Genomic DNA, 20,853 nt, shown 5'->3' on the forward strand with positions numbered 1-20,853 from the left:
CGCACGGACGGATGGCCGGGACTGAGAGTTACCTGCCAGGGCTCTTTGGGTGCTTGCTGCTCAGCACGGCCAGAGGATGCTGTCCTGTCTACGATCCCGTGATCACGAGGAGAAGGGTCTTGAGGCTAAGCTGAATGAAAAGCTTTCAGAGCCAATACACAGGGGTCTTTGCAGAGGGAGCAGGCCAGTTAAGCTCTTTCTGAAGCACAGAAACTGCTGCTCTGCTTCCTCACAGCAGCTCTCTGAGCCTGCTGTGCCTGGCTGTGGTCAGGCATCAAGTTTCTAGGTTTGGGCTGCCTTGGCAATCAAGCCTCCATAAAGTTTATTCAGCTCGTAAAACCCGTGCTCAGAAAACCCAGGCACACCATAAGATTTATTAGCTGAGATGAGAGGAAATTGCACTGTGAGCTCTGGGCGTGTGTGCACCTTGAATGAGTTCAGCTTCTGGAGCAGCCTCAAGAGAGGGAGGCCAGGATGGCATGGGACAGAGCTGCCCTGCCTGTTAGGGTGCAGCGCTTCCCCCTTCCTGTTGCACAGAAGAGACAAACGTGTCTCACCTTGCGCCAAGGGCATCGGTTGTGCAGCTGTGAAGGTCCTTCTGGATTCTTCCTGCTGGTGCTCTGACCTGCCTGCTGCTGCTGGAGGCTCTCCTGCCTTCTTCTCCTGGTTGTTGCCTGGCTGGGCTGATCCACACCTCTGTGATGCTGTCTCCATGCCAAACAATTGAATTTAAGCATTCTGTTATGAATAATGCTGGCTGCAGACTGCCACAGTTCGGGGTTTTGCAGCTTCTCTGTAGACAGGCTTCCTCTTAGGCTATTGCTTCTGAGTCATTGTGGGCCTCTTGGGGGCTCCTCGCTCCGGTACAGCGGCTGCTATGCTCAGCAGAGCTGGCCTTGAGGGCTATAAAGCCTCCAGCTTTTAAAGGGGAGGAGGCTGTACATTTCCTCAGCAGAAGGAGGTTTTGAAATGTAAATGTCCACAGCAGAGCGGACCGGTCTGTGCCCGGGTCTGGGCACCGAACCCATTCAGCCCCTCAGCCCGGCTGCGTGCCTTTAGGTGCCTGCTCCTGTGCTCGGGTCTGTTACCTGTAAAAAGGGGGTGGTCACTGCCCTGGCTCTCCCCTGGGAGAGGTGTTGCAAACTGGGTTTTGTGTTGGGACCCAGGAGGTACTTTATTGCCTAAAGAAGATATTTCACTTTGTCCTCATCATAGATCAGAATCTGAGCTCTGCTCTTTTAACCATGGCTGGTCCCAAAGCAGAGAAAACACGTGGCTGCGCGTGCCCGCTGGTTGCACCTTTGACACATTTTCCCCTCCTTGTGCCACGTCTGTGCCCCCTCTGGTCCTTTGTGCAACCTCTGGTCCTTCGTGCCACGCAGCTTTGCAGGTGAGTAGCTTGCAGCCGGGCAGTGCCAGCACGCCGTGCTGCTCGGAACTGGAGTTCCTGGCCATCGAGGTGTGCAGCGACTGCCCAGGAGTGCTGACTGCTAAAACACGGACGCAGGAGGGAAGATCCAAAGGCACGGACTGAAGCTGTGTGTCTTGAAGTATGGAAGTCAGAACTGCAGTGTGCTGGGGTGCTCGTGTTGATCCTTCGAAGGGTTTGTTGTGGGCTGCGGTGTAAATTTTTGATGGTGCTGGGACCGCTTTGCTGCTGAGCATTAGTGGGTCATGCAGTTTGAGTCCAAAGGGTTTGGGGTTTTAGGTTTTATTTCTCACAGTTATAAACCTTAATAAAATACGTTCTTTGTATAATTGAAAACTTTATAAGAATAATTGTGCAATCACAATTTGTACAACAGGCTATTAAACTGAGAACAGAAGGGCAGTCCCTGCCTCAAGGGGTTTCCAATGTGTGCAGAAACTTTCCCAGGCAAACTGAAATAGTCATCTTTTTATCTGTTTGAGTTAGGATTTAAACATCTCCCCGAGGCCTTCTGCAGCTCTTTCATCACAGGCTTCTATTAGCATCTGAGAACCAGGCAGTGGAATTGCCGCGCTTGTTTTCCATATGGAAATATAACAGACTGAAGGAAGGAACAGGCACCGTGAGGACTGAGTAGGGAACGGGAGATTATTTCAAACCAGAGCGTTTCTCAGTCTGCAGTGCATCCCATCTTGAACCTGACTATGTCACTTGATTCAAAACAGCCCAAATGACACCATGGTTGGAAACGCTCCCCAGAAAACAGGCTTTTATGTAACAGCAGGGTGTTGGTGTTTTGGCTTGAAGGAATTAATTCCTATATTCATTTTGCCCCAAGTCGTACAGAGACCACATGAGAGCTGTGCTGCTTGGCGTGCCACTAGCTTTTAGCTCCTCGGGACACGCACACATTGCAGCACTGGCTCACGCCGTTGGCCGATGCGCTCTCTGGAGCTGAATCCCAGCATTGTTCCGTGTCAGCCTATACTTTATTTCTTCTTCTCTGCATCTCCCCTCTTAGCCCTTCAGCACCAGCGTTAACTCACTCTGACTTCAGTGTTTTGCCGTGACTGGGTATCAGAAGCTCTTTGACAAATCCGCTTTGGCAGGACAGTTTGACAGTTTTTGCTTTCTTCTCTTCTTTAGGAAAACCTCGTGCATTAACATGGGTGGAAGGGTTCTCAATAAGCCATCGCTATTTAAAGAAAATAATCGATGCCGAGGCTTTTAAGAAAAGCTGAAGCTGTTACACGAAGCCGGTTACCAAAATGTTGCCTGCTTTCTTGGCCTTTTATCTTCTGCAGCCGAAGGGAGAGAGCGGTTTAGTGTGTCTGATTTGTAATGAGATCCAAATTGTGGGTTGTGTCGTCTGGCCAAGAAAGGTCTGGCTGACTCAGGAAACAGAAGGTGATCAGATAGATGGGTGGGGTGAGTAACTACTTTTCATTTATATGTTCCTTCGGTGTCTGGGCTAGCGGGAGCGGAGGTTCTTGTTCCCTCGTAGCAAAGTATCACTTAAATGCGTGCCAAATTTAGTACATGCTCTTGTTTCATTGCTTTTTCCAACGCCTAAATGGACTGAGACTCGTGGAACTCAACCCAGCGCTGTAACAGATTCCTGTGCTTTGTTCCCCCCTTTCCCCACCTGGACAGCTGAACTGCTGCTGTTTTCTCCCGTCTGTTTGGGAGATGCAGCTCTGGAGCAGGTACCGTCTGCTTTTATTAATTACTACAGGGTGTCTAATCCCCTTTGGCTGTACCCTGGAAACAAAAGTATCGTGCCAGGCAGCTGTAGTTAAAAAGTATATTTTAGTGCCTTCCCCTTGCCAGAAAAGAAATGAAAGATACTTGTTACATTTCTCTTTCCCAGGCACAGCATCCCATGGTTCTTAGAAGCTTTAAGAAAAACACACTTTCCATAATCAATGGTGGCAAAACCTCCCTGGAAAGGAGATGGGGGGCTTCTCTTGAGAAGTGTGCCTGCTGCCTCGCTTTCTAGTGCAGGGCCTGGGGGAACAGCGAGCAAAACAGACATTCAGCAGTGTGAACAGCAGTTCCTCTCTGGCTCGGAGTAGATGCAATGCTGGTTTCTACCTGATCTGGGCTTTTTGCTTTCTTTGTCAGTCTTGGAACGTATGAATTTATATGTACCGCGTGTCCAGTGGGGAAGGATGGGAACAAGCAGAAAGACGCAGGCCAGATGCAGCCACGTTGGTGTCTTGGTTGCTGCCTTTTTTTGCTGCCTTTTTTTGCCATGCGAGAAGTAAATCCAGCAGAAATGTCCCTGATTATGGAAGTATGTAGGGAATGTCTTGTGGGCGTCCTGCAGTTTCTTTTTCCATGAATTACTGTGATCCAAGTGCTAAACATTATGCAGCCATATATCCTCTGAAGTTAGCCTAAGGCTTGCCTAAGAAGTTTAATGTTTTCCTTTGATGTCTGCTCAGGACCCTTACTGAACACGAATGCGAAATCTTTCAACACAAAAGGCTGCAGTTCCTCCAGCCCCGAGAATTTAGAAAAGAAAGAGAACTTGTGTGTGCCTGACTTTCTTGACTGGGGCTGGATTGTTAGCGAGGGATCACTTACAAGCCCTTTTCTGTCTTTTGAGGCAGGAGTCGCAAGGCTTAGAAGCAAACCTCGCTCCCAGCCGTTGAGATTCCTGCACCTTTTGCATCCCTGGCCAGCAGGCTGCTGGAGCCTGAGCTCCTTGGTACAGCAGCCTCCTGGTGATCCTTACGGCGTGCTGAAAGCAGCAAACTGTGCTCCATCTTCCCACTGGAGGATCTTAGGAGAATTTGAAACTTCGGTGCCAGCTTTCAGATAAGCTGTGGATGAATTCTGCTGCTTGAAAGCATTACTGCACACCTGACGTAGCAGTTGTTGGGCTTTTCTTTTTTCTTTCCCCCTTTGAGTATTTGAAGAAGTCAGCGCGTGTTCCCACTACCTCGCCTCTCAAGAACCATTCAGCAGTGCTGCCAAGCCCGTGTTTTACGTCAGTTCACCTTGAAGACATGAAGTTACTTGCTGGGGAGGGAAGGGGGGCAGGCACACGAGCCAAAGGACTAACCTAAAATTGGGATGTGGCTGTTTCGAAACTGCTTTAATGGAAAAAGAGGTACTTGGTGCGTGGCCAAGATGAGTTGAGTGAAAATCCTACGTTTCTGTCATAGGGGAAAAACTGAACAGGGGGATAAGGTATTCTCTTCTCAGGGGTGAAGTTCTTACCGTTTTGGGTTTCTTCTTGCTTTTAAAGCAGGTCTTGTTTCTTCCCAAATGTGAATTTAAGCTCCCGGCTTCACACTAATGAACCCCTAAGTCCAGGAGGAGCTATCACGTCTGACCTCTCCTAGAGCATGGGCCAGTGAATTTCGTCAGGCTTGCAGCATGTCTCGCAGAAAAAGCAGTTAGTCTTGGTTTGAAGGCTTCAGGAAGGAAAATTCACTGCTCCCCTCGGTCACTTTTTCCAGTGGTTACTCATCCTTACTACTAAAAATTGGCGACACTGGATTTAGATTTGTCTGGCTTGCACTTCCAGTTGGTGGTCATTCTTTTTTATTTTTCTAATAGATCTCTGGTCCCTACTATTTCTTGCTGGGGAAGTTAATGGTGTACGGTAACCAAGGGCACTCCTGATCACTTTTCTGATAAGCTAAACGGATTCAGTTTTGTCTGTCACGGTAAGATGTTATTTTTTCCAGTTCTGTATCATTCTTGTGGTTCTTTTCGACATTTCTAGCGTTTCGACATCCTTTTAGGAATGGAAACAGGGCTGGTCTCATTGTTCCAGCCTCAGCAGTATGCAGCAGTAATATCTTCACAGCGTATGCATTTCATAATTGCATTAGTCTTACTGGCTCAGCACTGCACACTCAGCTTCTGCTCATTTATTTTGCTATTAGCTCCTTAGGCACCGGCTTTATCAATTTTACGCACATCTCTAGCAGCTGTCCAGTGGCTTTTGCATCCTGTTTTTCAGCTCTTGTTCCATAATGAATCGTCTTTCAGATATTATTTGGAGCTTTGTTCTTAGCTGCAAGTATCGCTAGGGTTCAAGGAGGGGTTTTTGGCCTTTTTTAGCTTCCCAATTTTGCTGCTGTGATGAACTTTTAGTAAGGTACCTCATCGTTCTTGATTTCCACGAAGCTTAAAATTAAACTCTAGTTCTCAGTAGAACAATGTGATAGCAGAGATGTTAAATGGGAGCCTTTTCCTTCAGTGTCTGACCCAACAGGGCAGAGATGAGCTCTGGCACCCAAGTTCCTCCCCAGGAGACCATCACGGACAGGTCACGGGCTGCTGGCCTGAGCTGGAGCAGGGCCCCGGGGCTCAGCAGCTCTGGGAAGCCTTTATGGGAAAGACAGAGAAGAAACCGAAGTGCCTTTTGCTGGAAAAAGTTGGAGTATGAAATCTGAGCTGCATAAGGACTATTTGTAGTACCTGTTCCGTAGTGCAGCCACCTGAATGAGATCTTTCTGTCCTGGGTAATTGCCTCCTCTGAGGTTTATCCTACGAGGCACGGTGCTCACTCAGTTCCTGCCGGCCTTCGTGGGATCTGAGGGCAGCCAGGATCGGGCCTCTTATTTAGTCAGGATGTGGTTGTTTAGCAGAAAGAGCCCAAGGAAATTTGTACCTCCTTGTATAATTGTGTTTAAGCAGCAATTAATTGCTATGTGAGTTCTAAAATACTTCATTCTGGTCCCAGGAAAAACAAAAAAAGGGAAAAAGGTAATAATTCAAAATGGTTTTGAATTCCCTGTCAGGGAGGATAAAAATGGATTTTCGAATCCATCACTTTATGGAAATAACTCGCCCTCTTCCTCTCCCTTAAAATTGATGACCTGAGCATAAATAAAATATTGTTCCCATTTGTTACCCAGGGAGCTGCCAGGGCCGAAGGACAGTGAATCACCAGGGCTTTTGCTGCATCTGCTGCAGATCCTGAACGACTGGAGCATGGAGTCGATCAGATCTGAGCCTTCCTGGCTTCCTTGGCTGTTTTGGTTGTCGGCCCTTGGAATTGGAAGAGGAGGAAGTTTTAGCAGGCCCACACAGGTCACAGCTGAGGTGTCCAGGAAGGTCTGGCAGGTCTGAGCTGGGACCCAACCGCACGTGAGTGCAGGGGGTGGATTGATGGGAAGGTAACTCCATCCAGGTGAGCCTTCCCAGCAGTGAGGTGTGCGTCTGCTCATCTGCACAGCAGCAGATCTGGCCTGGGGGAGCAAGGAGCTGCTGCCCTGCGTGTCCCCCTGCAGATGTGGCTCTTGCTGAGAAGCCAGCGTGAGCTCAGCAGCTGCATTAATGGGACGCAGGGATCCACTGAGACAGGGCGGTCGCCGTTACGCTCCTAATTAAGTGTTGCATTAGCAGTTTCCATCTTCCATCCCGGTTCTGTTGTGTGCTTAGCTCTAAAACCCACGCAGTAGCAATAATTAATGTGGGGAAAAAATGGGCATTGCTTCCTCCCTGCTGCTCCTTCTCCAAATGACTTGGTTGTTGGGTGATGGAGCCAGCATCAACCTGCCGCAGGGAGTTACAGCTCCCGCCCTAGCAAGTGTAGATGCTCCAGAATGAAACCATTTTTCATCTTTCTGTATCCAGAACGAGAAAGCTGGGCTTCGTTTTCATCTTCTGTAGTTTTTTTCCCCAGCGAATAATAAAGTTCTGCTCTCCCCGTTGCACTTCCTACGTACCAAAACGTGAAGGGTTGCGTTCGATGGCTGTCGCTGGGGACTGCAGTGCCAGAGCTTTCCCTTTGCAGAGGGGAGCTCGAGAGCAGAGAAGGAGCAATTGCTCCCCGCTCTCATGGGGCTGCGCGTGCTTCTTCTCCCACATCTATAACCCCTGCTCGGGTTGCAGAGAGGGACATCTCTCTCCTGAAGCTGCTCTGGTTCTGTGTGCTCCCCTAAATATAAAAGCAAACACTGTGGGAAAGGAAGCAGAAAGTATTCCCATCGCTTTCCCTTCTAAAGTCAAGTTTTGAAGTGCTGCAGCAGCAAGCAGAGGCCATCAAAAACTGCATGAGAACACACAAAAGGCTAAGTTTTATAGAAGTAATAAATTCAGTGTACTTTTTATTTGCCTTCTGTTGTTTGTGCCTTTAGCATTCACATTTTGAAATTGCACTTTGAAGTCTGTGGGCTAGAAACACATTTAAAAATAAATAAAAGCAGAATCCAGGAGGCACAGAGAGGGCTCACGATACCTCTGGGCCGTAGCAGCTTGTGTCTGAGCTGAGTCAGGGGCTGCAGGGGAGCCTGCCAGGCGTGTTGGAGGCAGGAGGGGACAGAGGAGTTTGCAAACACTTCTCTGAATCTTGAAATGCCTCGCAGAACTTTGTTCAGGCTTTAGCTTAGCAGACTGATGGCTTAAATTGGCGTTGTACTTGAGGAAAAAACTCAAACCTGGCCATTTGTCTTTCCTTAAATCCTGGTTTTCGTTACCGCAAAGCCCCAGAAGGGATCTCTCCTTTCCTCTGCAGCTTCAATGGAAAATTTCCCTTTGAACGAAGTCTCTTGCTCTCCCCCTGGTAATAATGGACGGTCGGGCTGACACATGAATTAATAACTGGGAACGTGCTCCTGAATCCTCACCCACTTAAATCACCTCGCACAGCCTGCCTGGGAGCAAGGCAGCCCCGCTGGAGCACTGCTGTCACCTTCGTGGCGTGCTGACGTGTGTTGGAGAGCTCTTCCCATGGGCAGCACGGTGACGTTTCGTGGCAGAGGGTGTCTGCAGGGTGCTGGGGGGGTTCCAGCTTCCCGAGCAGCGCTGGGGCTGTGGCCGTAGCACTGCAGGGCTGCTCCAAGCCTTCTCCTGCAGTTCTCGGTGCTGCTGGGCGTCTGGTGAGCAGCGCTGGCTTTTCTTAGCTCCATCTCCTAGAAACACGGAAAGATGAGAGAATCACACCCCAAAAAATAGGTTTGCTGCTTAGATTTGCCTGAAGGTGAAGCTGTGCAGAGCGTTGTGAGGATGGGGAGGCTGGCGTAGCACGGCTTCAAAGCACAGCGGAGGGCCTGGAGGAGGTCTGACCGAGGCTTCAGCTGGTGGTGATGGCACGGTCCCCTCTTCTTCTGGTTTTCTTCTTCGTGGAGGATCGTTTCTGGAGAAGCAGGCGGTGTGCATGCACTGCTCAGGACCACGTCTGCGCTGGATGCGATCGGCTTCGCAGCACGGAGCGGTTCCTGCGCTGCCGGCGGGTCGAGGCTCTCCTGTGCACGCTGCAGGAATTTCAGAAAGCTGCCACAACAGCAGGGCTGGGGCATGAGGTTCTTCAGTCGCTGGTCAGCGGCTCCAGCACGCTGCCCAGGCTGTGCAGCAGTTTCCTTCTTCCAGCCTGCAGAACCCAGGGCACAGCACGAAGCTGCTGGGACGTGGCTGCTCCTAGGACACACCACGGTGAGCTCGCCGCTCCGCACTCATCCATCACACCGCGCGGGCTGACGGTGGATAAGGCCGTGCTGAACTAATTGAATTACTTCAGAGATGAGTTGGGTCTGCTAATTCCGTATCGACGTTGGGCTTTCCATAGCATTAAGGACCCGTGTTAGAGCTCAATTAAAGCTCGGAAAGGCAGCTGGAACAGGGGAAGGGCACGTCTGCGCCCGGGTGGAGCAGTGGAAGCAGTTCCCTTGGCGCAGGTCATAGCTGGCATAATCAGAGCAAGATGAGCTCGCTTAAATCTGATCATTGACTGCCCCTTCCCTGGGGACAGCAGGAATTACCGACCCCCGAGGAGCTCTGGAGCCTGCGTGGGTACAGGGACCGACGAATTGAGCTCGTGCTCCTCTGGGAAATACCATCGGGTGTGCTGCTGCTGGGCGTGGTGGTTGCTATAAACACGCTGCAAGACTTTTTTTTTTTTAAATCAGAATCATTTTACTTGGGGTAGCAGCTGACAGGAATTGGGATTAAGTGCCGGAGAGAGTGGGAGACGTGAGAGGAAGGTCGTCTGCTGGTGGTTTGGGGCACGACATCGCCCTGTGCCCGCTGTGTGGCCGAGCGCTGCAGCAGCCGGTGCCTGCGCCGTGTTCTGCAGCACCCAACATGGTTTAAGACCCAGCTGTGTTGCTTTTTTTTTAATCCTGACAACGTAAACAGGAATTGCCAGGTTTAAAGACCGCAGTTTCCTTGGTGTTGGAGCTTTGCTGAGTTTCCCACCCTTATTTCCTCGTGCTCGGAGAGCCTGTGGTTTGGAGCACGTCTTCGTAGCAGACTCGCCTGCGTTCTGGGTGAGCTGCCATCGTGCTTTGGGTGTACCCAAAGGTCTCCTCCCCATGTTCAAACTGTGTTTTATGAGAACAGAAATGTCGTGCTCAGAAGTTCAAGGTCTAAAGCAGCAGGACCGAGTTGTACACCGAGGTGGGAAGGAAGCAGTAACAGAGCTCTGGATGCATCCTTGCATGGACTGATTGCCCAGACGTCAGGGTCTCTGAAGCCCGGGAGCTGGTGATGTTGTTCAGGGGTTGCTGTGCCCTGATGGGGACATCCCGAGCACAGGGATGGCCCTTAACCGAGGGGTTTGGATGGCTGTACCTTTCCTGGTGCTGTTGGCATCGCCCAGGACGTGCCGGCTGCTGCTGAGCCCGGGCAGAGCCTCCAGGCTCTCGGTCCCCGTTGGTGTTCTCGCAGCGAGGATTATTTGTAGCTCTCACCAGTGCAGCTCGGAGGGGCACGCTGTGTTCCTTCTTCCCTCTCTGGGACCAGTTGCTGTTTCATTTTTGTTTTATTGCCCTGGTAAGAGGCTGCCAGCTGGATGTAGGTAAGCGGCAGCGTTCTGCAGAGGAACATCAGTGCGGAGCCATTTCGTCCTGGCAGCGGCTGCCTGCTTTTCCAGATGATTCCAGCCAGCTCTTTTTGTGTTCGGCCTATTGTCGAATGCCATCACAAAGACTTGGGATATTAATCCTGACATCTGCTCGCTCCGTGGAACTGCTGAGTGGGCCGCAGGCTGAATGGGGAGCTGCAGGTACTGGGGGAACGGGGACAGCACATGGGGCTCAGCCCCCCCTCTGCGTCTCCAGAAGCAGGAACACAAGGCTCAGAGGTGTGCTTTCACAGATCCTGTATGCAACCAGCATGGCTGAGGGGCTCTGAGTAAATAAATTGGGTGGTAGGAGCTTGTTCATCCACAGCAGCCCCCAAAGGCACCTTAATGTGGAGCTTCTGCCGTAAGGAGATGCAGCTTGGCAGGGGAGGATCCGCAGCCAAATGGCTGGCTCCAGGCTCGTGGTTCCCACCTGGGTGCTCAGAGCAGCGCTCCTCCAGCCCTGCAGCTCCTCACGGAGGAGCAGGAAGGGGTTTGATTGTGAGCACTCGGGAGGAGGAAGCTGCTGTGTGTGGCGCATCCCCGAAGCTTGCATTGTGTTTGAGAAGGCTCAGGGAGGATGGGGAGGGAGTCTTGTTGCTGGCGTGTACGGCTGTGTTTCCAGCCAGGCATTCAGCACCAGCAGTGTAGAGAAAAATATGTGCTTGGGCTTTCAGCGGGAAACAACAAAAAAATGCTTTCCGTTTCTTTCAGCTGGAAAGTGGTGCCAGGAGCTGCTGCTTCAGAGAGTCTGAAGTCGGTATTTGAATGCGCGCGTGCACCTCTGTGCATCAAAAACAATGCACAAATAAAACACAGGGCACAGGAGGCAGGGCTGCTGCTGGCTGTCACTGCTCAGGGAACACAGAGGTGCTGTGGAAATCTTCCTGTGTGCATCTTTGAGACAAAACCAAAAAAACAACAGCGTAAAAGGACATTTGCTCGTGTAAAAAGGGATCTGTTCCTCCTGGTTTCAAAGCGCCCATTGCAGCATGTGCCGGTTTTTCTGGAGTCCCAGCAGAGAAGGAACACCTCCAGAAAACGCTGAGGGTACACCACCGAGGTACACCCTGCCTGTGCTGTGTTTACCAAGATGCTGTCAGCTGGGGTCTACGGACAGCAGATGCGTTAGTGAAGCTGAGGTGGCTGCCAGACCTTCCTCGCTTCTTTTTTGTGATTTGCCAAACCCTCAGCTGGCTGCAGGGCGGGTATTGAGGCAGGCAGTAGCTCTGCAAGCTGAGCAGTGGCGTGTTGAGAAGTCCTGCTGGGGCAGCAGATAACCAGTGTGATTTTTTTGTTGTGCTGTGACCGCCCTTAGGTGCCCAAAAGCCCTGGCTTGAGCTGGAGGGAAGGGCACGGATGCTGCTGCCCCCTGGGAGCATCCAGGGAGCCCCAGACACAAAGCTGCTGGGTTTGGTTTTGTTGTTTATTGAAGACAGGCCTTTGTGCAGCAGTAATGGAAAATCCTATTTCTGTACCAAGAAAAGCTTCGCTCCCATGGTTGTTGTTACTGGCAGGCGCAGTCCCTTTGGTGTTTATGGAAAAGGATTTACTGGGGAGGCCTGGATGGCGAGCAGGCTCCATCTGCTTTCGTTCTCCCCCCGTTGCCTCCCCCCGTGCCCCCCACATCCCCTCCTTCCAGGCTCGGCCCCCTCCTGCAGCGGGCAGTGCCGGTGCCCCCGCTGTTGCCCTGTTTGCTCTGTAGCAGGGCAGGGCCCTGCCTGGTCCCTTTCTCCTGCCCTGGGGGGGCTCAGCCCTGTGCTGTTCCCCCCAGCAGCACAGTCTGGGCACTGCAGGAGGGTTAAAGGCAGCTGCTTTAATGCGTGTAATTACACAGACGTGCTCGAGACGTGTCCTACTGAATTCCTGCCCCAGTGACGAGGAGTTCCTTAGGATGCTGCCTCAGTTGGGGTGGATCCCGATCTCGCAGCGGGGTTCAGTGCACACTCACAGTCTTCCCAAGGGTACCTCGCCTGCCATCGAGCCCCACGGCAGTGCTTCAAACTGAAAACATGAGCGTGCTGTTGTTTGGAAGAGGGTGAAATTGATATTTGGCAGCGAGGCCGCGCTGGGTAAGGATGAGGCAGGAGTGTGAAATTCGTAAATGGAACTGGAAGGGGGAACGTAGACATTGCTGGCAAGTAAGAGGGCAAAAAGCTTGACTTCTTAACTTGAAAGCACGCAGGGCTTGCATAGTGCTGTAAATGCTGCAGCCGTTCCCTTTCCACACTCAGGACAAGCCCTCTGCCAGCCGGCTCTCGTTTGGCTCTCGGGGTTCCCATCCTGAAGCCCGTACCGACATAGGTTTCAGGCCCTGACCGCCTGAGGTCGTTAATGCAGCTGCTGAGAGTAGCTCCTGCTTTAGCCTTAGTCCTGGCAGCTGGCTGAATTTTGTTTTCTTGCCTTTCAGTCCTTCCAAGGAAGCCAAGGACGAGCGTACCTCTTCAATTCAGTGTGAGTACTGCTCCATGGGGTCACCTCCGCGTCTCTCAGGGTGGATTTAAGAAAACCCTCGTGAAGACATACAGAAAACCGTTGTTTTAGGAAACCTCTAAGATTTGGGAGCTTGCTGGAAGTGGTTGGAGAAGGAGGCAAGAAACAGCACTGATTCATGTTTGATTTTATGTTCAAGTTTCAGATAAGCAGCTAGGAAGAGGTGTTTTTTTCATCATCAGATTGAGGAATTAGAGCTAACATGACTCATTCTCTTCTTAGAGAACACAGTTGAGCCGAAGAGCCCAGGTTTTATAAATGCAGAGAGTATGTAATATCTGAATGTGAATTTTAGAGCTAGCATAAAAACTGACTATAATTTTCCCAGTCACTGAAAATCGTTTGGGCACGATCACTGCTGGGATGTCTTTCAGAAGAAGTGCTGATTTCAGTTCCATTTCCCCAAGTTCCATTTGGGAAAGTAAACGTTACAATTTTAGCAATTTGAAAATGAAAATCTTTCTCAAGTGCTTCATTAGCTCAATTTACTACTGCGTTATTAATCTTCCTTTCATAACTTTGTAGAATTTTCAGTTGAACAAAAACTCCATTTTACCTTTTCATTCTGATCTGGAGCTGCAAGAGGTCTTTGTTTGGGAGCAGCTGCGGGACTCGGTATTCTCAATTTCCTGCTTACGTTCCCAAATACTGCAGTAAAGTTGCCGTCAGCTTCGTTGTAGTGACGTGCAGTGGAAGATGCACTAACAGAGAGCTTCTCTCCTTTCTTCCAGAGTTAACGTGGGCTGTGGCCCCGCAGAGGAGCGGGTGTTATTAACAGGATTACATGCGGTTGCAGACATTTACTGTGAAAACTGCAAAACCACACTGGGTTGGAAATATGTGAGTATCAGTACGGTTTAGTTTTCCTGGGACTGTCTTCCCTCCAGCCCTTTGTGAAGGTGTGCGTGTGGCATAACGTGGTCCTGGGGAACAAACGTTGACTTGGGAACCAGAAATGTGGATCCTGGGCTGCAGCCACATCTTCTTGTCCTTTCCACATTCCCGTTTTCACTCCTGTCCTTTGTTTGTTTTCTCCATTTAGAGCATGAGCTCTCTGCGGCTAATGTGTTGCCTTACTAAGAGCAGGAACTGCAGGCTTGGTTTTGGTGGGTGTCCCTTGGTGACACACAACATAAAATTCAGTCAGTTTTGTGGTTCATGTTGTCTTTTTTTCCCAGACCCTCTCAGAATAATGGAGTGATCCATCCAGCGCTGGTCCTGTGTCCTTCCCACTGGAAATGCTATTGAACACGACTTGATCTGTTTGCTGTCTCTTGCTCTCTATAAATTCAATTACCTTCAAATAAAGCCTTGTGCTACGTTCTCATTTCTGCTTCAGGAGGCACGCAGCGTACTTGTTTGTCAAAACATTTTGAGCAGTATCTAAACAAAACATTTATTGTGTCTGTGGTCTCTGGACAGAAATACTCTTTAAAAGCCAGTTAAAAGGCTATAAAAAGTACAGCATCAAAAATTGATGCAGTAGGAATCCATGCAGAAGCACAGCATGGATCTCACAAATGGAGAAGGACACTAAGTACGTAAATGGAGTTTATTGTGGAACAAAACACGGAATTTCATAAACGGAGCGGTGAGCTCAGGTCTCTCCTGCAGCAGAATCACAGCCTCGCTGATGTGTTCCAGGCACGCAAGCAGCACGCCTGAGCAGAGCTGAACTGCCTTGGAGGGGGCAACCGAAAGGCATCAGTGGAGTCCCGTTGGCTTGTTCCCAATGGTGGTGCCTTTACAGCAGGTTTCATCAGGGGAGCTCAGCATTTCCAACAAGCACTAATAAACCCTCAGCTCACCCTAGAGAGAGGCAGGTTTTAATAGTTGAAGGAGCGGTTGCTGTTAGCCTGCAGAAAGCTACACATTTGCATGGTGCCAGTGCCTTTTTTCAGGCTCTGAAGGTAGCCAGAGTGCAGGTTTAAAATTCTTCCCAAAGGAATTTTCATCAATGCCCCCAGGGGGTCCCGCAGCCTGACCTTCACCCAGTGGACAAGTCTCCCTACCAGGCTAGGATTGCACCAGCATCCTGGGATCTGTAACCGTGACTTTACCTTCCATATCGATCTCTTTCTTTCTCCTTTTTTTAGGAACACGCTTTTGAAAGCAGCCAGAAGTATAAAGAAGGCAAATACATCATTGAACTAGCTCACATGATCAAGGATAACGGCTGGGATTGAATGGGAAGAGCCCAGCCCTACCAGCGTGTAAGAGAATGCCATCCAACCGAACATTATATCCAAGAGTGAGAGAGTGACTGAACGCTTGGTTCCATGCATTTAGAGGCTCTGCAATCTGGGAGCATCTTCACACCCTTCTCCATCTTTATTGGTGACTGGCCTCTAAATTTCTGTCTCTCTGTCTCTTTGCTTTGTATCTGTTTGTGAGTTGACCCTGGCTGCTTCTCTCTCTGTTCTGGCGTTGGCTAAGAGAATGCACCGAATGCCCGACAGCCATTCCATGTTGACGAATGCTTACGTACAAACTGAAGTTGGCTCTGTGGTGGCAGGCTAGCAGCAGGTCTCGGTGCGGGAGGAAGACCTGAGTTTTGGGCAGGAGGAGGTGATAGGGGGTGGGGAGTGGGCCCACAGGGAAGTCATCGGGAGCGAAGCTGTAACTTCTCCTTTAAGTCCTGGTTAACCAAGGCTTGAAACTATCTACTTGTCTAAACGGACAGAAAAATACCTCACGGCTGCGTTCTCTCCGAATCGTAAAACCGCTGCTCCGCCGAGGGAGCTTTGGTCTAAGCCGGCTGAGCACAAGTCCTGAGCAGTTCCCCCCTGCAGGCTACTTGTGGATCTGTGTTTTGTTTGCCGTTCATGAACTCGTTGTTGGGGGGAGGAAGGCTGGAGAGGTTCCCCGCCTCTCCTTTTCCTCTCTGTTGCAGAGGAGGTAGGCCAAACATCCCAACCGAGCACGGCTGTGGGAGCACCCTCACAGCTGGAGAAACCAAATCCTGACTCTTGAGCCCTTCAGAGAGGAGGAGAAAACCACTTCAGGCATAGGGAGGCTGGAACTGCAGCTCAGAAAATACAACAGGAAAAAAAAAAAAAAGGTGCATGCTAGGCAAGAAAGAAGAAATTAGGTAGGGGAGGATGGGGACAAACGTAGTAAGGCAGGGTACCCCTTGACTTCTGAGCCTCCGCTGAACCTCCTTGGAGGTCTTTTACCAGTGGTTCACAAATGCAAGCAGGAAAATGCTGCTATGAGTATCTTCTTCTTAAATCCCAGGCCCCAGCCATCGGCTCTGCTCTTGGAGCCTGTCAGAGAAATGATGTGAGAGTGGAGAGAGGAGGGAGCAGAGGACCCTGACAGTTGTAGCAGTATTGCACAGGTGGATATTTCAAGCCATGAGGTATCCCCCCCAAAACCTTCCCCCCTTTTCCCACTCCCAGAAGCCTGTTGGAGTTACAGGGGAGATGGGAAAGAAAAAAGAACTCAAATATCTGCCCCCTGGAGTTGTCTGTGCGTGGAGTTTAAATGGGAGGGGTGGATGTGGATGTGGTAACTGCAAGGGACAAGCCCTTCTTGTTTTATTTTTTTTTTTCCTATTAATCAGTGTGGACCTTCCTGAGGTGGCTGGTGGGGAAGGAGCATCGTGTGCGAGAGGGGAGCTGCGTTAGGCATAAGCCAATGTGAAGTTTGCTCTGCAACAGTCCAGCCAGTATCTGGTGCATAACTCAAGACTATTTAACTGAATTAGTTTTATCTCTCTGAGTGAATTTCCTTTTTGTTTGTGGAATTCTTTCAAGTAGGTTAATCCACTGGGGGGAAATCTTTCTTAATCCAGAAGGAAAGAGTATTGTGTGGGGGTTTGTAACTCCTTACGAAACCCAAGCTCCAGCGCTGTAATCTCCTGTCGCTTGCCCCCACCCCCAGGATCTCTGAGCTGGGGATCAGGGCGGAGGGGCTGGCCACAAAATAACTCGCTGTTAAACAAAGGGGATGTGAACAGAGATGCTGCTTGGGATCGGGATCCAACTTCACACATCAGATCCTTGTGCTGAAGCCCAAACCCAAGGGCCCATTGAAGCAGAGGCTGTTAGTTCCCATGAACCTTGTGGCAGGGCGTTGTTACAGCTCGCCGAGGGAAGGCAGCGGAGGTTGGCTGCAGCTCCTGCAGTGGGTGGAAGTAGCTCGCTTTGTGGGCCTTTGGCCTTTCTGTTGTGGCTGTGTAGCTTCAGCTTTCATTTCTGATCGTCTCTGCTTCCATCATCCATGTTCCCGTAAGTGACAAAAATCTTGGAAAAATCAAAACCTGTGCAGTGCCCACTTGCGTGGTGACACTGGCACTGGCCTGATCCCATTTTGCTGTCCTTTGGTGATTGATCCTGGACAATTTATTGGGTCTGGGCTAGCGAGAAGTAATTTGTATTCTTTGAAGAGCTCTTGGTTCCCCCAGACACACAGCGTTTAAAGGGGTCTGTTTGTACCTGGGAGAAGTAAGAGATAACCCCAAATTGTTAATATGAGGTTGAAAAAAAAAACCAACAAAACCATGCCCAAGCTCTTGATTTTATGTTGATAAAAACATAAAAACGAAACCATGTAGGCGATAGCGATCACCTATAGCAAAGATCCCAGCTAGAAATGTTTTTGTCCCTATATTTGGGACAAGAAAGGATGATGTTAAACCAGATCAGGCTGTTTTGAACTGTTCACAGGGGTTACACTTTTAATGGCAACCGGTCTCAGCTTGAATATGGCAAGATCTTAATCTGCTTTTAATTGACTTTGTCTCATCAGCATCCACAGATTTACAGTTGCTGAGAATCTGGCCTCAAGTCCTGATGTGAAAAAACCTGTGTGCCTGTGAGCACACACGGCGCAGAGTTATCTCTAGTCCGACTTTCCAGGGAGATAAGAAAAAACTGGCCTGCGAGGCTCGTTTGAGGCTTGTTCTCTGCTGTGCGTCCACCAGCTGTGAAGTCCTTCCTGGGCTGCTCATCCCCTGCCACGTGCTGAGGTAGACACAAGACGATGCAGGGCACTGGTGAGCAGCGGGACGGTGAGGTCTGTGTGCTGGTGGGTGTCACAGCACGGCCCAAATCTCTGCCTTGTAGAGCTGCGTGTTCAGAGCATAACCAAAGACCCTCGCTGTCTGCATCCCCCTGGCGTGTGAGCCAGCTGTAGCCAGGTCCTTCCCATCTGGGTACATCAGGGTGGGACTTTTGTCTCCGAGCTGGAGATGTGGCCACAGAAATCACCTCTTTGGGCACCGAGCACTGGTGGTGCTGCTCCCTGGGGCTCCGAAAACCCCCGGAGCAGCCACTTCTGCCCCAATCCACGTGGCAGCCCCGTCTCTGGCAAGCTGCGAGCGCCCTCGAGTTTACATCACCCCAGGCTACCCCAAAGCTCAGACTTCAGTCAGTTTTAAATTTCTTGTGCTCTGGTGGATTATCTGGCGTGAAATCCTGGTCCCTGTAATAAATATTCAGATGATAATATATACAAAACAGAAAAAAAAAAAAAGAAAAAAAAAAAAACACATTATCTTGTGAGATATACTTTTGTAAATAATATTTAATTTTTTAAAAAAAATAATATATTTGGTGCTGTTTTCTCAGAGCCCCTCCCTGAGAGCACTTTGTTTGTTGTTTATAGATGATACTGTTTCCTTCTGTATTTGTTGGAAAACATTGTCGAAAGGGAAACAAAAATCACAGTAGATGTCCTCTTGAGTCGATCCCGTTTCCCCCTGGACGTGGCAGGGCTCAGCTCCTGCTGCCACGGGCAGGATGGGGCCTGGCTCCTGGCACCAGCGTCCGGAGTCGCTCGCGTGCCGAAATCCCTTCCTGTCGGTGTCGCGGATCTCCCCTTGCACCAGTATTGGCTGGAGTGAAGTAGACCCCGAGGCGTTAGAAAACAGGAGTGGATATAAGCTGCAGGCTCCGAATCGCTGCTTCCACTCGCTTGGAGGCGGCAGGGATGGAGGGTGGAGATTTCTGATGAGTCATTGTTTTTAAACTAAAACATGAAGTCTTTGGACACGGATCCTGGTTTTCTTTGGGGTTTTTTGTTTGTGTGTTTGTTTGTTTTTAAACCAGGCTGCTACACAACAAATTAGAGTAAAAAGTTTACCTCTCTGGCAGTAAAGTTCTTTTTTGTTGTTGTTTTCCTTTCTGTCTTTGACCTCCCCCCTGCTCCCCGCTCTTTGTTTTTAATTCATTGGGTCTCTTGTTTATCCTGAAGTGGACCAACAGCACAACCACTGGACTGTGTTTTGCTGAGCAAGGAGCTGTTTTCAGTGCTGAATAACTGTTGCACGCTCTCTGATTCTCTGGTTTTGGTGCACACGATTTAAAAATATACAGAAAAAATCCAACAACCTGCAACTGAAATTTGTTGTTCTTGTGATGATCATGTGAGAATTTTCTCTGTATGCATTTTTCTAACTGGTATGTGAGCGTATTAATCATGCATTTCACTGCACTTCCTTGTTTCGGGAGGAGCATCGTGCTTCGGTGTGAACCAGTTCTGGGTGAGCCGATGACCCCAGGCACCGGGGGGCAAGCAGATGTGCAAGAACCGGAGCTCAGCTCAGTGGGAAGGAGCTCTTCTCACCAGGTGAGAGGCCTCAGAAGTTCAATGCTCAGAAACAATAGCGTTAGGCATAGGTTTGGAAGAATCATGTTCAAAAAGAATAAGCAGAAGAGGGGAATAAAATCATACTGAACTCAAAAAAAAAGAAATCAACATATTTAAATGCAAGCAGAATGGCATTGTGTGTGGTAAAATCACAAATAAGCTATTCTCATAGTTACGAACTGTATGTATCCTTTGTTTTGTTTCTCGTAAGGAAATGGGAATGCTTTCCCCACTGACAAAACTAAAGGAGAATATTTCCAATACCAGCCTGTCTATTGATGCTCTTGTGTTTACAGATTGTGTATACTTTTATTTCTTTGATCTTATTTTAATTTTATTTTTGGCATATTTCTTCAGGTCATTTGCTTCAGTAATAAATGCAATTGTTTTCAAATAATTGGTTTTCACCTTTTCATGTATTTGTACATTGTATATAGTTCTTCAGTATTAGAGGGAGGCGTATTGTTTGTCATATTTACAATATGTGTTGGTGCTCATTTGAGAAAATAAAATTTTCAAGTACTAAAACGTTTCTTCCATGTTGCTATCTTATTCTTCTTGGCCATGTGCAAGTTCTTAAAGGCCTGGAAGTAGCGAAATTTGGTTGTTAAGAAACGGTACCTTCAGCTTGCAAACAAACTACACACCAGCATTGGTAAAGCAGTGGTAACGCTGATGTGTTTGGGCATTTTGCTTTAGCAGGAGAGAGCACAGGGGGAGGGTGATCCCTAAATATTGAAACACAGCAATTCTACTGAGTGATGGAGGGAGCTTGTCCATCGTGTGCTTCAGTTCAGGTGGTTCCGAACGGGCACAAAGAGCTCTGCTGGGCTGCTGGGGAAGCCAAAAGGATCTCCCTGGCTCTCTTGTTTCCAGCCTGTTCCAGACGAGCTCCATTACAAGAGCAGCTCAGCAGGTCCCCGTGCCCGGTGCTGCACACAGGTGCCCGGAAACAGGCAGACGGAGGCAGAAATCCTACGGGCAGCACCCACGGGTGGCACGGGGCCACCTCCATTCCCTGGGGCCGCCGCGACCTTTCCGGAGGACGGGCTATAAAGAGAAACGCGGCTCAGCGCGGGCAGCCCCAGTCAGAGCCCGAAGTCACAATGATTTTTTCAGAAGACAATCACAGAGCTATAAATACCGCGGCGCCGGTGGCCTTCAATCCTGGGGCAGGAGCAATCAGATCATGGGGTGGGGTGGCTGCTATCGGGGAACCGCGGCGGGGACACCACGCGTGGCTCCTGCCCTCCTGCTGGGACACGGGTGCTAGAGGGGATGCTGCGGGTGGCAGCCCTGCCATCAGCACACCCCGTCCTCTTTCCTCCTCCTCTCCCTCTCACACTTTATGACCCTCAATGACTTAACCCCTCTTCAGGGTGTGTGTGTCCCCCCATCCCGAGCCCCTTTCACAAAATTTAACTTTCCACCATCGGCCGTGCCCTTGGCTGCTGCTCCCATGGGGCTGACTGCTCCTGCCCCAGCCAGGGCATTTTCGTGCTGACAGGAAGGATTTACAGGAGCGCCTCCA

At 49.8% G+C, this 20,853-nt stretch overlaps 1 protein-coding gene across 1 annotated transcript in view; it reads left to right on the forward strand.

Annotated features, from left to right (window-relative positions):
• Positions 1 to 19,834, forward strand: part of YPEL2 (yippee like 2) — a 30,561-nt gene extending 10,727 nt beyond the window's left edge. Inside the window, exons 3-5 of the mRNA XM_082776066.1 lie at positions 12,646 to 12,689; positions 13,460 to 13,568; positions 14,825 to 19,834. Of these exons, the coding sequence (XP_082632192.1) occupies positions 12,646 to 12,689; positions 13,460 to 13,568; positions 14,825 to 14,914 (243 nt within the window). The 3' untranslated portion in view covers positions 14,915 to 19,834. The remainder of the gene's footprint in view (positions 1 to 12,645; positions 12,690 to 13,459; positions 13,569 to 14,824) is intronic.
• The last annotated feature ends 1,019 nt before the right edge of the window (positions 19,835 to 20,853 follow it).

This window comes from Aythya marila (genome assembly GCF_965140915.1).
Source record: "Aythya marila genome assembly, chromosome: 20".
NCBI lineage: Eukaryota > Metazoa > Chordata > Aves > Anseriformes > Anatidae > Aythya > Aythya marila.